This window comes from Neopelma chrysocephalum, unplaced genomic scaffold, assembly GCF_003984885.1.
Source record: "Neopelma chrysocephalum unplaced genomic scaffold, ASM398488v2 Primary Assembly neopelma1_75, whole genome shotgun sequence".
Classification (NCBI taxonomy): domain Eukaryota; kingdom Metazoa; phylum Chordata; class Aves; order Passeriformes; family Pipridae; genus Neopelma; species Neopelma chrysocephalum.
Genome location: NW_020897736.1, coordinates 12560538 through 12577661, shown reverse-complemented (window position 1 = coordinate 12577661; position 17124 = coordinate 12560538). Strand labels below are relative to the sequence as shown.

Below are 17124 nucleotides of genomic sequence, written 5' to 3'. Positions count from 1 at the left end.
CCTCCTTGAGTGGTCTCTGCCTATTTTCCAGGGAACATGAGCACAGGTTCCATTTTTGGTCCTTGCAGTCCCATCACTGCTACTTACATCACTCACATAAGCATCTGGGCATCCTCTGTAGTCAATAGAGAGAAGCCAAGTGAGCAGCAGTTGTCTTAAATCTCCTGTCACCGGTTGCTGTGCTTGACTGACTTCCCTGTTGACCTGCCTTCTGCTTGATGCCCTTATTGTAGGTGCCACTAGCCTAATTTATGAGGTTTTGTTGTTTCCATGTTATTCTTCCTTCTCCTCACCCCAGCCTCCCTCCCTCCCCCCCGCCACAGGCTACTTGAGAATTATTGACCCTTCATACTGAGGTGCAGTATGGATCTGTTTGGCACTGGAGCGTTGTCTCAGTGCTCCCTAATCCTTAGGCTCTTCTCAGTGACCTGTCAGTGCTCCCTGATCCTTGGGACCTTCTCTGAGCCATCAGGTGCTGCAATAAGCACCACACCACAACCTCATGGCAAGGAGAGTGAAGCTCCCTGGTGTCTTGGGGGACACACTGGTGTCCCTGCTGACATGAGATGTCCCCAGAGAGATGGAGCCCATCTGGGTCTCCCATTACAAGCCGGTGTGACAGTGCATCTCCATTGCTATCACAGTTTGCTGAGCACAGTAAAAGCTATTGAATCACTTTGTTAATGATTCTGGGGGTGATTTGAAGCGTTATTGCTTTTGGATACCAATGTCACGCCTTTAAATATTCATTACAACTGCATGATCCCCTCCCTCCCATTAAGTCTTGAATAATCAATGCTCTGGTTTCTTCATACTTCACAAGCCAGGGCTGGATCCTGCCCACTCCTCCTTGCCAGGTGTGAATCCTCTGCTCTTAGCAGTGATCTCCATTAGTCCCTGTGTTAAGATCTTGGTGGAGGGCTGAGAAACGCTTCCTCTGGCTGCCTGCAATGGCCTTTTGGCATTTAATGTGAAAGAGGGAGAGGGGTTCAGGCATGTCCTGCATGTCCGTGCAGGGTGGGATGAGCCCTGACAAGATGCTCTATTAATTATGAATGACGAGGGCTGGGGGCCTGGCAGCAGGCAGGGCTTGGCTCCAGGCAGGGCTGGCAGCAGGCAGAGCTTGGCTTCTGCTCCCTTTCCACTAATCCAGGGACAGAGATGGCAAATTCTTGGTTCCTGTTGAAATTGTTTGGAAGGGTAGGGAGAGGACCCAGGAAGAGGAGAGCAGACATTCTTCTGTCCAGGAAAGGAGCCATTTACCCCAAGACATGCACCAGCAGCTGCCTGAGGGCACTCTGCCTGAGGACACTGGTATGGACACCGGGTCCAGGGTAGCAGAGGAGCATCTCCTTGGAGCAATGTCCATGTTAGGACCCTGGTGGTGTTCAGACCATTTCTTTTTAACTCCATGGGTTTCCAGACCATGGGTTTTTGCTTCGACAACCTGGGCCGTTTTGCCGCTACAGCTCCACTCTGCTGCTCCTTCTGCACCAAAAGGAGTAGGATGAGACCTGAAAGGGACAGAGCAATGCCTGGGGAAAGCCAGGAGGAGCAGGAGCAGCAGAAGGGCATCCAAGTCTTGCAGCGAGGGATGCCACGGAGCAAGGACAGCTCAGCACAGCAGAGGTGGGAGCCATTCCAGGGAGCCTGCGCCCCAGAGAGTTTGAGCAAGTTAAACAGGGGCTGAGGCTTTGCTCTGGTGGTGTTTAGTGGGGCAGCAAAGAGGAGGGATGGCAGAGGGGAGCAGGGACCCAAGGAACCTGCGGGGCCGTGGCACTGAACAGCACCACTGGCGCCGAGCCAGCGGCCGCAGCTGCACGTTCGTTACCCCGAGTCACACGCGACACCGCTCCAATTACTCCCTCTTGACACGGGCTAATGAGGGAGGATAAGGAGAGCCAGTGCTTCCAGCAGGGTTATGCCGGATGCTTCTTTCCATATTTAAACTTTGTTTCTGCTCAACAAACGGTGGGGTTGAGATTTGATGGAGCGAGGGGGGAGGCGGAGGCAGAGAGCCAAGCAGGACCTTTAATGAAGCTGCAGCAAGGAGCTGGAAGGTGGCTGTGCCCTTCCTTGGCATCGTGGGTTTGCACCTGCGAGGACTGTGGGTGCAGCTCGTGAGCCCAGATGAAAGCAGGGAGGTGCACAGCCACTTGCAAAATAATTGCTCCCGCAAAACCACGCCAGCACAAAGCAGGGGGTGGGAGGATGAGGGAAATCAAGTCTCTAATGTTCTCACTGCACGCCACAAAGGGACCATTCACTGCAGGGAAGAGGGGTTTATCCTTGCTCTCAACTTTTATTGAACCTGTGTCCTGGATTTTATTTTAAACTGTAGGTCTAGAGGAGGAAAAACACAGGAGGGAAGTAAAAGGACAAGAGGTTGATTGGCACCTGGGAAGTTTAGTGGGAGGTTCTGGAAATATGTGTCCATTTGATTGCTGAGATAAGGTCCATTAGTAGACCAGAGTGCCAGCTGCAGTGGCCTGACAATAAACTCTGTTGGCAGACACCAACGGAAGTGCCATGCTCCATTTCCCTATGATTATTAAAAATGAAGGGGGGAGCTCCTTTAAGGGGGACGGGCTCTGTGATGAATTTCTGTGTCTTCCTGCTTGCAGGACTTGCAACATGCATGACTTCACTCACACACACAAACACCTTTCGCTGCAATTGGGCCACGTTGCAGCAGCAGCAGTGCTCTTCCTTGCCTACACACAGCTGAGGAAGAGCTTTATCCCCCTGAACTGCTACAGCAAACCCCGAGGGCTGTTTTGGCCATGAAGCACAAGGCTCAGCTCTTGCATCCTGCCTGCAACCTGGCCACCCCTCAACACATTTGCTGGACCAGTTTGCTCCCTTCTCCCATCCCTACATCTCTGCTGGTGGCAGAGCCCCCCAGCCCCATGCTTGGAAAATGCCGGTGAGTGGCACTGAGTGGGTCTCCCTGCATAATCTTGCTTTTGTCCTAAAAATTTAACACCAGCCATCGGTTATGTGACATTAGTCAGTGAATTTATTATGGGCCTGTGCCTCATATCTGTTTGTCTTCATTGTGGCTGCTGCTGGTTCCACCTGATTTTAGGTTTCAGCCGCAACGTGGAGTATATTTATCACTTTGCCCTTTGAAGCAGAACTGCTTGAATAATCTCACCTCTTTGGCTGTGTCTGTCAGGCCCTGTTTTCTGTAGGCTGATATGCTGGTTTATTCTGATAAATGATTTTAAATCTAATTTGAGCTGCTGGAAGGGGGAAATCACTTTCTGTTTAAGAATGTTATTGTCAAAGGTGAAAACATTTGGTGACAAGGTGAGCAGCAGCTACAGGCATGGTGGAGTCTCCTGCCAGGCTTGGCAGGACCCCCAATGGTCCCAGGCTGCAGATCTGGGGTAAAAAAGGTTCCCCAATCTCTTGGTGCCAGGAGATTTGCAGCAAATCTGATATTTACTGGGGAGAGAACTCCCTGCCAGATTGCTGTACCACATCCATACATTTCTTTCCATTTGGAGCAGTTTGCTGATGCTATACAGGTCCTTTGGGCAAAGCCAGGGTGTTGATCTCACTCTGCCATTGATGAAACAGCACATCTTCCCAATTTCATAATTGGGGTTGCTTTCAGTGGAAGACTGGGGAGAGGTAAGGGGGCTTAAACCTTGCTGCTCTTTGTCTGAACCCTGCAGGACTCACCTCAGCTCTCCATCAGTTCTGAGATGGCCTTCAGGTGCCTTCTATGAAGCTGTGACTGCCAGGATGGGCAACCAAATAGCACTGATCACAGACACACCATCCAAACCAGTTATCTGCTACCTATGCTGTGGCTCGGCCAAGTATCCCATGTTCCCAGTCAGACAAGGCTTACTTGCAAAGTTACTCTTTGTAGCAGGATGAAGAGGGATCATCATGACTTTTCTCACCCTCCTTCTCCTTCCTCCTCACAGCCCCTGCAGAGTTTGTGCAGCATCCCCAGTCCATTTCCAGGCCAGTGGGGACCACTGCCATCTTCACGTGTGTGGCCCAAGGAGAACCCCCTCCCCAGATCACTTGGCTGAGGAACGGGCAGATCCTGGAGACCAGCGACCACATCAAGCTGAAGAATAACAACAGGTAAGTCCTGCTGGCACTGCAGTGCAAAGGGATGTTGGGTTGCTTTCTGCATAGCAAAGAGATGATCTGAAGGTGGAAAAGTTCAGAAGCAGATCTGTGGCTTCAATTTGGACTTTGATACTGCTCCTGCTACCTGCATCTTGTAGGCTTATATTTCAGTGCTCTGTGGGTTTTTTTGTGCCAGGACATGAGCATTAGACTTTGACTGTTGATACATGAACCCAGTAAAAGTTACTCTTTTGTCCTGGTCATCATCTGGGTATTTCTGGAAGGACTAAATGTTGTCCCTGGAGCTGACAGGAACCACACTCACTCTGCACTGGAGAAACTGTGTTTAACCCTTGAACATTAACCTGCCTGGGTGTGCAAATGCAAATACATTAGAAATAATATTTGCACGGAACCTGACTTTCACTAAACTTCAGCCTTTTATCTCACCAGGGAAGAGTGTTTTCTCTGAGTACTAAATAACTGCATTTTCCTGTGAGGGGATGGGGATGTTTGTACTGAGGAAATGATACAGTGGGATGCACTTAGTGGGAAAATTACAAGTCGACGATGTAGTTTCTATGGAAATAGCATGGAACAATATACTACAAAATAATAGCACCTGTGTTGTAAACCTGAATTATTGGTAGAGGTTTGTACTCTGTGGTGTCATATAGCTACTCTCTGTATTAACAGATGTGTCTCATGAAAGCAGCTACCCAGCCTCACTGGAGGTCAGTTTAGACAGTTGGGAAGTGCGGTGCAGGCACCATGACTTGTTCCTCCGGGGAGAAGAATGAGTTTATTTTTCTAAGTTTCTATATAATACAGCTTTTTGTTTTCAGGTTTGAGGGCTTTGTAAAGCTTTGTTATGTGAAGGATGGAAGAAGGATAAGGTGTGAGTTATAATAAAATCTCTGTCAGTGGAGGTTTTCTCTGAGCTGGGAGTTTTTAGAGCTTCAGGGAGCTTTGTGTGTGCACATGCAGATGCCACTCACAGCAGGCTTGTGATCTTCTAGCTCATTACATGGGTTTCTGAGGCATGTCTGCCCTTGTGATACGTACAGAGCGGAGATGGGAGAAGGGAAATTAGTGCATCCCCTTTTATTGATGAGGAAGCAGAGTCAGAAGTGACCAAAGATTCCAGAGCGGTCATTAAATCCATGACAAAACCGACACTGAATCCAGCTCTGCGTTGCACCCAGATGCCTTGCCTGTGAAATCATTCCTTTTCACTGTTTGAGGGAAGTAGAAGTCGGATCTTTGGTCATGATCCTGTCTTCTGGCCAGGTCCCTGTGCCTGGAGCTGCTCTACATGTGCACATGAGCTGCGACTTGGTGAACGTCGCTGGAACCGATTTCTTATGGGAATCATTTAATGCAATTTAGCATCAGTCTTTTCCACAGCGATCTAAATGATCAGATTACAGCATCTGGCACAGGCTGAGGGAGCTCAGCCCGTTCTTAGGGCTCAGCTGACACGTGGCATCTTCTCAAGCCATAGTAACACGATTGTAAAGCTGAGCCCTAAGGCCACTGTACTCGACAGTGTTGAACTTTTGTCTTCTTTCGCACTAGTCTTGGTCTACTCCAACCCCCAGCCTCAGGCAAGTGGCCATGCCTGGTGTTTCCAAAGCTGTCAGTCTGGAAAATGCCCTCGCTGGTGCAGCAGGTCTGGGAGCTCCATGAATTGGAGGAGACACATTGACGGATGGGGGGGTTTTTTTGAGCTTTTTCAAGTTGTCCTTTGTTTCACTCTCATGGGCATGACAAAGTGCTGTAACTCACTTAGTTCCAGGCAGAATCAGTTTGTGGTTATGCCTTGGATTTGTCAGTCTATTGCACTTGGAAAATATATGTCTGTATAAAGATGGATCTCGAATCTACTAGTAATGAAGCTACTAAACTGCACTATGAGCTTTTTAATTAGATTACATGGTTTCCTAGAAAATTCATTTGGATTAAAACTCTGCTTAATATTGCCATAGAGGTCTGAATGCCCCCGAAGGGATCTTTAGGAAAAAAAAGGAAGAGTGAATCATCCCAAAACATATCATGTGCTAATTGATTGCAAAATGTGTCTTTAGGAGCAACTTCATTTTTGTAAATTAACACAACCAGAAGTGAGGTCCAGACCTGCAGAAGATGGTGCATTTGAGATGCTGCTTTGCTTTTACAGCTTGAGGCCTACTCCTGCGTGCAGCAGCATGACTGCACAAACCCACAGCTGATGGATCCCTTGGACTGTTGCTCCTCAGAGTTGGGAAGGGCCTTTGGGCATCTCCCTCACCCACACGTGCAGTAGCTCCAAACCCAACCACAGCAAACCCACAAGGTGAGGGGACTCCAGAAGCCCATCATTGCTGGGATGGGACAGCAGCTTCAGGACAGGGTTGACTGGAAATTGGATGTGGCTGCGGATGCAACACCAGAGAGTCACTTGCTAAGTGATTTCCAGTCTTACAGCACAGTAAAATCAGCCTCACAGGCTGCGTCCGATAAATACCTCCTCCCTCGTGGTCCCTCAGATGTGAATTCCCATCACCTGATGTGTTGACGGTTTCTGGGCACATTAGCATTAAAGATCAGCCTTCTGCTGTGCCCTCTCCAGAGGTGGTTGTTATGTTTTGAAAATGCCAGCTGTGTGGGAACAAAATAGCCAATCGATGATTAGCAAAAAATCAAAAGCAGTTCTGGGATAGCGGATAATTGTTAATGAAAAATGCATGAAGGCTCAGGCGTGGGGAATTGTGGGGTTTTCCATTAAAAGCTGTGAATAAAAATGACTGAAGGAGCTGATGGTGGGGCTGCCTTGCCACGCTGGGGATGGAGCTGATAGCTGTGGGCTGATGCTGCACTGAACCAAGCTCTCAGGTGGAGAAGCTGATGGAGCTTTTTGGACTTTGGTGGAGTCATCCCTGTGTCCAGGGTCTGTCCCTGTCTGAAGATCTGAGATGCCTGTATTGCTCCTGGAGTGAATTGGGTTGATCACAATCCAAATGCCTGAGAGGTGTAATGGCCATTTCTAGCAAAATTCCCACCTGGCATCACCAGCCATCCCAAAAGCAGGAGTATCACTGCAGGAGGAAGGGGTGGTTACTGGCCAAGTTAACCATGGGCATATTTAAAAATCATGCTTCTATGTTATTACTTCAAAATTTACAAGGAAGCATGAAATAGTCCCTGAATCATCACTCTGAAAGGTTTATTGCTCTTCTTCCTTTGACCCAGTGAGGTTTGGGGAGGTAATTTTCAGCCCAGAAGTATATCACACTATGGGGTTTATGTTGCCATAATAGCAAGGAACAAAGGCCAACATCTTCAGAGAAGGCAGGCTCTAAATATTGATTTTTCAAGAAGATTTTATTTACGAAATGGTAATTAAGGGACTTCATTTGTTCCAGCGGAAAAAGGCTTTGTTAGGATCCAGGCTCAGGTGGCGTTTGCTCTCCTTGGTGACCTTTGCTGGTGAACTGTCTCCTTTTTAAATTCCTCCTCACTGGTCTGCACTTGGTTTAGTGCTCTGGGAATGTCTCACTTCAAGGGCCGTGAATGGTCAAGGTTCATCAGGGAAAATATTCCTTCTTAAATGAACTTAAGGACAACTTTGCTCTTCTTGAACTCGTCATGCTGCTTAACCCCAGCAATGATACAGAGAGGGGCCTTCAAGCACAAAGATCCAAGCACTTGGAACCAGACAATCTTTTTGGTACCAAACCCAGGGAAACCAGAGCCTGTCCTTCACAGAGTGGCTTTTTTCTGTAAAACCCACATTAGCTGGGTGCAGAGAGATGCAGATGGGTTTGTACATCCCTTTGTGGTGCACACACCCCACAAACTCTTGGATTTGTAGGGATTTGGACCCCTTAAGGGGGGACAGAGCAGCCTGCAGGTTCTTTATGCTGTGCCTTTGAAGGCTGTTGTGATTGTGGGCAGGGTACCATATAGCAAATCATATTTCAGTTCCCATGACAAATAAGTATGTGGAGAACTGGGATGTGAACCAGCTGCTCCTTATTTAAGAATAATTTATGGGTTTGACTTTGGAAGACATGTGGAAATGGCCTTTGCAAGGAGAGTCTCTGCACGAACATCCAAAGCCCCGCTAAGCAGTAGGGCATCAGTGTGATCCTGAGGTGTTTTGTGCTTCCCCATGGTCCTGCAGAGGACTTTTCTGTTCCCTCCCTGGGAAAGGATTCAGTTAAGTCTGAGATTGCACTCTCTGGCTCATGAAAACAGAGTGAGTGGCTGGGACCAGCAACATCCCTCCAGAAGCTGTGCTTGGGTGAGTCTGTAGCGGCAGAATCGGGCTGCGATCCTGGCCAGGGGGCTGCAGTACCTGCTGAGTATAAACCAGTTGGAAAGGGTTCCTTCTCCTGCATAACCCGACCCAATTTCACCTAGGATACCCTGCATGTTATTTAATTTCTGGATGTGTAAGGACATGCTTCTAAAGGACTGAGGGTGATATACAGTGTCCCTCTGGGCTGCTGAGTGTCACTCTTCAAGGTTTGCACCTTATTCTCAGCCTGTATGAGGGAATCTTCAGAATACAGGGCATTTCTGCAAAGCTGCCAAGAGCCAGCACTGCGGAGGGCAAAGGCTCCTTTCCAGCGCGGCACCGGCTGGCAGCCCAGGGACGGATCATCCGGTGCAGTGCGGCACAACACAGTCCATAACAGAGCAGGGATGGGGCATCCCAATGTGGCACTGGTGGCTTTCTGTAGCTGCTGGCACTTAAACCGCTGTCCCTGCTGGCCACAGCCTGCGCTCTGCATTAATTTTACCACACTCCCTCCTTTGTGCCTGTGTGCGCACAGGCCGATGCCCTTCCAGATGGGCCCCTCTTCTTTGTGCTGCTGAATCGATGGAGGGGCTTCCTTCAGTTTGCAGACTTTTTCAGAGGAGCCTTTGGAAAACCAATCTCTGGTCACCGGCCTGGACCCTTGACCCGAGCCAGATCAGTCATCCTGATTGCCTATGAGCTGGGAAGACAGCTTGGGAATAGCGCGGCTTTCGAGCAGCGGAGGCCTCTCGTTTCAGCTCAGCCGTGTGTGAATCTGCAGCGGCTCCTCTCCCCACTTCCATCAATGCCTGTCAGGGCATTGTGCGGGGATGTGATGGAGCCCTGGGCTCGCCGAGCGGCTCTGGTGACCAGCAGAAAGCCTTCTGGCATCTCGCCTCGTCTGACGTGCTCACGGCGCTGCCAGTCTGGCACTCGCGGGAAAGTTTTCCCGCAGCAGATGTCCCAAAGTGACAGATCTTTTTTCCTGTTGACGGGAAGAAGTAAAAGGACACTGCATATTTCAGATGGTTGACTCACAGAGACGCTCTGCACCTCCTCACACGGCAACTACATATTTTCCTTTTGTTTGAGCTTCCTTAAAAAAATAAAAAGAAAAAGACAAAAAGCAGCGAAACCTGGGACTGAACACTGGCCGTGCTGCTCCTCATCCTCCACATCCTGGGAGGTGATGCAGTGGGTGAAGGCAGGGAGAGTTTGGCTGTAGCTGAGGTGGAAATGGATGCACAGATATCAGCTGGGATGACGCTGGGGTTCATGTAACTCACTGCCAGCCCCTGCCCTCCTCAGGGCAGCTGCCAGTTTCTGAGGTCACGCCTGGGCTTGCAGGAAGCCTCCTTTGGAGGTCTGCCCGTGGGTGTCAGAGGGTCCCACAGAGAGAGAAAACCCTTTTTCTTACAAAGATGATGTTTAGATGCTGGGCATTCTGCTCACCAACTTCTCCACACTCGCATAGCCAAAAATCCAGCTGTGTTACTGCCCCCTTGCCTGCACATCATTCCAGGTAATGTGGACTCCAGGTGGCCAAGACTCTCATTTCACAGCTCATCCAAACACAGCTGAGTAAATCTCAATGAAAATGACCTTTTTGAAGCCTGAAGCAAGTTTCCAGCTACCTGCCATGTCAGCTTTGCATAGAATGTTTTATTTATTTCTTCTGACTTGACTGTGCATGACAGAGGCTCTGCTCAGCTCTGGGTCCCAGTGGCCAAGTGCTGTCCTTCCCAGGACCACTGGCATCCTGCACATCAGCTGTGTCATGTGTGAAGAGCTTTGCTCACCCCCCAATCCTCCCAGGAGAGAGAAATCTTTGGCCTCAGAATCACACCATTGTCATCAGGTACCTTGCACTGCTTTCCAGCCTCTTCCCTCCTCTGCATCTTTTCCTCTCCCCACGTAAAAGAAATAAATACACTTGGAGACAGCAGAGCCTAAATACTCCTTATTCCAGGGCTGCTTTGTGCCTGGGAAGCTGAGGGCTGCTCTTGACTCGTGCCCCAGCCCGGCCTGGCCACTCCTGGGTGCCCAGATGCGCAGCAGCCACATGGAAATAATCCCTGCACTGACGGGGCAGAGGGAAGTGCTGCTGCTCCTTCCACACATCTGCTTTGTGCAGGGCTGGGAGTGCAGCTCTGGGATGGCGTAATCCTGCCTTCTGCCATCTGTCCTCGCAGGAGTCAGCCCTTGTTGACACAGCTGAGCCACACATCGGGTCCTTCCTCCCTGCGCCCCCTCCCAGCTCTGCCTTTCTCCTTCCATTTAATCAGATACGTTGAGCCCGTGGCTATGAGAGGAGCTTAGGGCTGATTCTCGAAAATCACCATATCAGCTGAAACCATCACATTTGATATTCCATTTACAATGTTTCCAAGGAAACAAAGGCACAGGACATAAATAGATGACTGTTAAACATTTGCTCACTCACCATGGCCCTCGATAATTTGCAAGGCAGAAATAGGAATGTTAAATCAACGGCAATAATAAATTTTAATACAGGAAGGCCAATATTTTGCTGCAATTAGAAGAAGCATTTGTTCTGACATACAGGCAGGCAGTGGCAGGTTATTTATCATCTCCACTTCCAATGTTCAATTTTTCATTTACATAAAAGGCAGCTTTGATTATGATTCCCAAAAAGCCATGAAGTGCCCCTTGCATCAGCAGGAATGCTTGGGATTTACTTCTGTGCAGTCAAGTCCCACATCCACCTGGAATTCACTGCAGGAGAAGAAAGTAATTTATTTCTCCCTAGAAGCAAGCAGTGGGTGTGGATTTGGTTAGTTTTGGGTCATTTCTTACAGAAAAATAGCAAAAAGCTCATGTGAGCTTTGGCCTAAGCCAAGAAGATAATGCTGGAGCTTGGAGGCCTTGTGGTCTCCCAAGCATTCATGTGGAGCCAGAAGTAAACCACAGTGCAAAGGAATTGGACAGGACTGGAAGTACAGATGCAGAAACAGGGATTAATCCAGAGTGGGGCACATATGGGTGACTTAAGGGCATTGTAAGCATATTTTATCACAACCTGAGCTGCTGCCTCGGGGTTGGGTAAAAACATCTTCAGTGTCAAAGGCTGCCTTTCCGGTTCCAGCTCAGAGCTGGAGACGGTGTGACACTCCCCACCCCATGTCTTGGAAGGGAGAGACACTGGGTATTTATTTATTTGTTTAAGTGGCCTTGTGTCTGATAGATAGTTGCACGTCTTAGACTCATAGAATCATTAAGGTTGGAAGAGACCTCCAGGACTGGATCATGTTGTTCCTGGCTGAGTTCTGAGCAGAGCTTTCACTGATAGATCCCTCTTTGTGAACAGATGTTGTTAAGAAAAGCTGCTTTGCATGTTCAGTGACAAGACAGAGCTAATCTGTCACACAACTATTTCTGAGTCAGTATTTGCTGGTGGTGCAACCCTTGAGCTGGTCCTGAACTTGCTCTGGTTTTCCACAGCCATTGCTAGAGGGTCACACAGTGCAGGAAGGGCCTCCAGCTCATGCGGCTATGTGTACAAGGACTCTGGTTGTCCCTGTGCCCACCAAACCACTAAACATCTCTCCTGGAGGTGGTGCAGAGGTGGGCACCATGCTCAGGAACGCACTTGTTTGGGAGGCTGGTAAACGGCTGGTTTTCCCCCTTCCTTTAGGAATGTTTTCCACCAGTGTAGCCAGTGCCTGTCTTTATCTTGGGCAGTGAAAACAGCATCTAAGCCTGATGTGGAGGCCCCCAAAAGCAGACTGGCAGAACTGTTGTGGTTGTTTCACTGGGAGGGAGCAAGCTTTGATGCACCAGCATCAAAAACACGCTCAGAGGCCTTGCAGACAAAACCTGTGATTTGCTGGTAAGCTTTGAGTTTTGACTCGTGGTGATGGTGTTCCTGGAAGTGCAGAAGCCAGAGCTGAGTCTGTAACCCTGTTGGGTAAGTCACCTAATCCCAGTGTTACCCTAAGACAGCTCTAATGTGCTATAATGCAATTAGAGCATCACCAGAGGGCTTTCTAGCTGCATTTGATTAAACTTGGCTTAGGAACCATGTGCAGTGCCTGGATGGGTCTCACTGGTGTGTACTGGAACTAAGCCAGTTAAAGCTGATTTGGATGTGTGGATGCATTTCCCAGAATCTCAGAATGTTCTGAGTTGGAAGGGACCCACAAGGATCTTCAAGTCCATCTCTGAAGTGAATGGCCCATACAGGGATTGAACCCACAATTTAGGCGTTATTAGCAGCAGGCTGTAACCCACTGAGCTGATCTCAGGGTCACTTGCCAAAGAGCTGTCTCTGTAGTGTGGCTGGGATCCTCCTGAGTCCAGGGCTTCAGATCCTGCTGTTCCTATCCCACCCTGCAGGATATGCACATCTGGCTGTACTTGAACCACAGTATCTGCAGGTTGAGACAATCTGCCCAGTCATGGGTTCCAGGGAATGACACATCCACCTCCTGGGCTTTTCCTTCCCCAAAATAACCAGCCCACGACTTCCGGGGAGCTTTCTGTGGAAGCAGAGGCTGGGGGGTGCCCTGCCATTGGAGCCAGCACGGAGGCCATGGCGTGGCTGCAGGGATGTGCTGCAGAGCAGTCAGTGAGATGCTTGTCCCTCTCGTGTCCCCCCACAGCACTCTGTCCATCTACGGGATCAACCAGACGGACGAGGCCATCTACCAGTGCCTGGCGGAGAACAGCGCGGGCTCCACGCAGGCCAGCGCCCGCCTCACCGTGCTCTGGGCCGACGGGCTGCCCAGCCCCCCCCAGGCCGTCAGGGCCGAGACCGTCTCTGCCACCACCATCCAGGTGTCCTGGGAGAAGCCCCTGCAGAACACCAAAGAGATCATCGGCTACGTGCTGCACATTCGGAAAGCTGCAGGTACGGGGCTGCACCCGCTGCCCAGAGCGTCCCCAGCCTTCCCTTGATTTACCCACTAGGTAAAACCAGGGGGTCTGTGCTGCTCTCCGTGTCCTCCATCACCTCCCTGTTTCTGAAGGATGGAGATGAGGCTGTAGCGCTTCTGTAAATACCAAAAACGTGGAGAGGGTGAAGCCATGTAATCAAATCTTGCTGCCCACATAGGTCTCTGGCAAAGCACACAGAAACCATAGAATCAGGGAATCATAGAATGGTTTGGAAGGGACCTTAAAGATAATCCAGTTCCAATGCCCTGCCATGGGCAGGGACACCTTCCACTAGACCAGGTTGATCCAAGCTCCATCCAACCCAGACTTGAAATGTAAGCAGAAAAGTGTGTGGGCAGGTGCATGTCCCCCCCAGGGACCACAATTACCACTTGCAAGATCTGTTCAGTCTCTTTACCTCTGGCAAAGCCTGATGCCGCTCTGTTCTCTGTTCCTTTGCCTTTCAGATCCCGTCGAGATGGAGTACCAGGAGGCTGTTAGCAAGAGCACCTTCCAGCAGCTGGTGACCGATTTGGAGCCCTCGACCAGCTACAGCTTTTATATAAAGGCTTACACCTCCCGGGGTGCCAGCAAAGCCTCAGAAGTCACGGTGGTGAGCACGCTGGGGGAAGGTAAGGAACGCTTTGCGCTTGGACCATCAGAGGCTGACACCCGCTGTGCGTAACCGCGGCACCCCGACAGCACCCCGGAGCGCTTTGGCACACAGCCTGGGGTGGCGAAGCTCCTTGTTTCCACTCCTCCTCACGCTCTGGGATATTGTGTAAAACTCACTTGTATCGTTACAGGGGGGTTGACTGATTAAAGCGCAGCATCGCCTCTCACAGCTGATGTTGTAGCAGGGGGTGAGTGCAAACCTGCCTGGTCTCTGCATTGCAGCTGCTCTGGGCTGTTCCTAAACTCCTTGCTAAATGCAGATTTCCTGCTCAAGCAGCACCTCAGCATCTTCCAGCAGTTCTGGTACTCACAGCTCTTACTTGATAGGTGACACACTTTTTAAGGTTTGATTATTTTTCGCTCTACCCTGAACAATTCACACTAGAGCTGAACTGTCCTGATCTACAAACACCTGCCTTGTAACAGCCTTCTGTTTCAGTGGGACATTAGGGTGACCTCCAAGGCTTTTTTGCTGACTTGGCCACCAGTTAGCTTCCCCAGTAAGAAAGTGGGTGCTCTAATGCAGGACTCTTGCACACAGAAACCACAGCCCTGGTGTGATCTGTCAGCTGGCATTTTAGGAACATTTTCCTAGAGACTCATCTGCCTCTCTAGCCCCTCTGAATCCTGGCTTGTCTCACATATGGAGACTAATTTCTTAAGAACATCATTCTCATGAGTGCTCAGGAATTATGACTTTGCAGTGCAGAGGGCCTTGGGTGTGAGGATGTTATTTAGGATCAAATGAAAGACTGTGTTGACTTCCAGGTGGGGGATCCAGTTCTCATTCTGCTCTCAGCCCTTGCAGATATTTATTACAGAATTTAAGCAACAACACCAATAAATCCTCGCCCTGCTGGGTTGTTTCCCTTAAAGTTTATTTTCCTTGGTACTCTGCAGGGAATCAGTCACCCTTGGAGTTTGTTTTTCCTTCCAGTTTAAAGGCAGAAGGATGGACTAAGGCAAAGCTTGAAACTCCTTGACCCTGGGCTCTGAGTTCAGCCACAGGAGCTACAAGCCAGCCATGCTCCATAGAACTTGGTGGCTCTGCAGAAGTCTGGGTCAAGGGAGAAAGGACTTTTTGTCATTATTAACTTCAATCACAAGAGAAATAGTTAGGGATCTGGTAATGGGATCATAAATTTCCTGGCTCTCTGAACTTTCAAGGCATGACTCGTCCTGCTCTGCTATCCTTTAAAAAGGGCTTGTCCTGTGTAACAAAGCTTCAGCAATTAGCTCTCTGATCAGGGGGGACAAGCTGGCTTGGTTCAGATCACTCAACCCCAGCCTGTGTTTGACTTGTAGGAAGGTGAAAAGAGATTTAAAGGCCCCAGTTGGCTTCATTTGCTCACATTTCTTCACTTGGGTGCCCGTTGCCCTCTGCTCACAGAGGAGAGAGTCAGTCAGAGAGCCAGGATCTGGTGGCTTTTGTCACCAAGTTAAGGTTTTGCTGCAGATTTGCCTCTTCTCACAGCCAAGATGTTTCACCCTGTGCCTTCCCAAGGTGCACAGGAGAGCTGTGACCCCGCTGGGCTCGAGGAGCCCCTGGATCTGTGCTGACAGCCTCAGAAAGGGATGGGTTTTCCAAGACATGCCGTATCTGGCAGCCAGGAATGGCTCGGCAGAGCCCGGATAGCGCTTGTTGGAGTGGCCAGCAGAGATGCTGCCAGCTGGAGACTGGTTTGAGTGACTGTGTTCAACTGGTCACTCATTGTCTGGAGTAGGAATATGAAATCTTCCTGAGAAATACTGAGGAGCAGGGCTGCTTTTGGCTTGGGGCCATCAGCTTTTCAGGGGTAGCAATACGCTGAGAGCACGCTTGGCTGAAGCCTCCAATGCTTTCTAGATGCTCCTTCCTGTGTGCCAGTGCTAATTCTGGATGGAAAGTAGAAGGGATGACGCTGTAGAGAAACAACCCAAGTGAACCTTGTCCTCCAGAAACCTCACTCACTGGGAAGGTCCTCCTGCCTCCTCCCTGTCATTCTCCTTTACGCCGTTTCACAAATGCCGTGGTATTTTAAACCTCAAACGCTCTCCGCTTCATTAAGCAGCACACACTCCTTGTTCTTGTCTTTTAATGCTTTTTAGGGTTTTCTCCAGGACTTTTTGACATTTCTCTAGGATGAAGACTGTTCCTTTAGTCATCTTCGGCTAAAGACGCCTTCAAGAAGAAAGTTGAAATGACCTGGGGAAAATTCCAAACAGCACGGAAGAGGAAAACAAGTATCCCAGCTCTTAGCATGAGGGAGATGCCTCACTTATAGTAGCTCCATATTATGTCTTATATATACTTCTATGAAGCACTTATCTGCTGGTGTGTGTACCTATATTTACACACACACAGATATACTCCATTGTATACACTTATTTGTGTAATCACATTATAAACAGCACGTGCATTCTGCGAGTGCATCTACCTATAATCAGTATTATACATATATATATATACTCAAAGTTTGAATAAATACGATATATTTCATACTTTGAAGGAGAGATATTCTTGTGGTTTTTATTAAATGTAAGGCTTTGCAACCATAAAATAAAGCCAACTCTTTGCAAATCAGGATGGCCCACATCAGTGTTTCTTTGTCCATGGGATAATATGATAATTTCCCTTTCTGTGGTGTTTTCACCCATGGTTTGGAAAATGATGCTTTAAGCAAGAGTCCAGCTTCTCAGAACGGGGATTTTGCCCTAGAGGGAATTGGGAGAACGAGAAAAAAAGAGCATTTAATTGGATTGCAAAAATACTCAGCCTCGGGAGGAATGGTACGTTCTGGTATAAATAGAATTTACTCTGTGTTTTGCACCCAGGAATTGCTAAGTTCAGCCTTCCCAGCAGTGAAATGGACATCAGAATAAATCCTAGCAAGAAGAAGTACTTCAGCCCATTTTTTTTCTCACTGGCAGCTCTCGGGCAGGATGGGATCTCATTAACCTGACACAGGACACTGGGTCTTTCCTCCAAAATCCACATGGAGAGGCTCAGCAGTCAGCAGGGACTTGTTTATCTCCGTGTGCTTATTTGGAGGGCATCAGGCAAAGCCCCTGCAGCCTGAAGTGGGGCATCACTTTGGGAAGAGAGAGGGTTGCCCAGATCCTCCTGCTCACCTGGAGAGATGTCCTTCCTTCCTCTAAATCTCCTCGTGGAAAAACTTGAGCTCTCAGTGCCT

General features: G+C 49.1%; 1 protein-coding gene across 1 annotated transcript in view; it reads left to right on the top strand.

Moving 5' to 3' along the window:
- Positions 1-17124, top strand: part of IGDCC3 (immunoglobulin superfamily DCC subclass member 3) — a 97170-nt gene that overhangs the window by 76023 nt on the left and 4023 nt on the right. The window contains exons 7-9 of the mRNA XM_027688475.1: positions 3942-4107; positions 13003-13250; positions 13744-13908. Of these exons, the coding sequence (XP_027544276.1) occupies positions 3942-4107; positions 13003-13250; positions 13744-13908 (579 nt within the window). The remainder of the gene's footprint in view (positions 1-3941; positions 4108-13002; positions 13251-13743; positions 13909-17124) is intronic.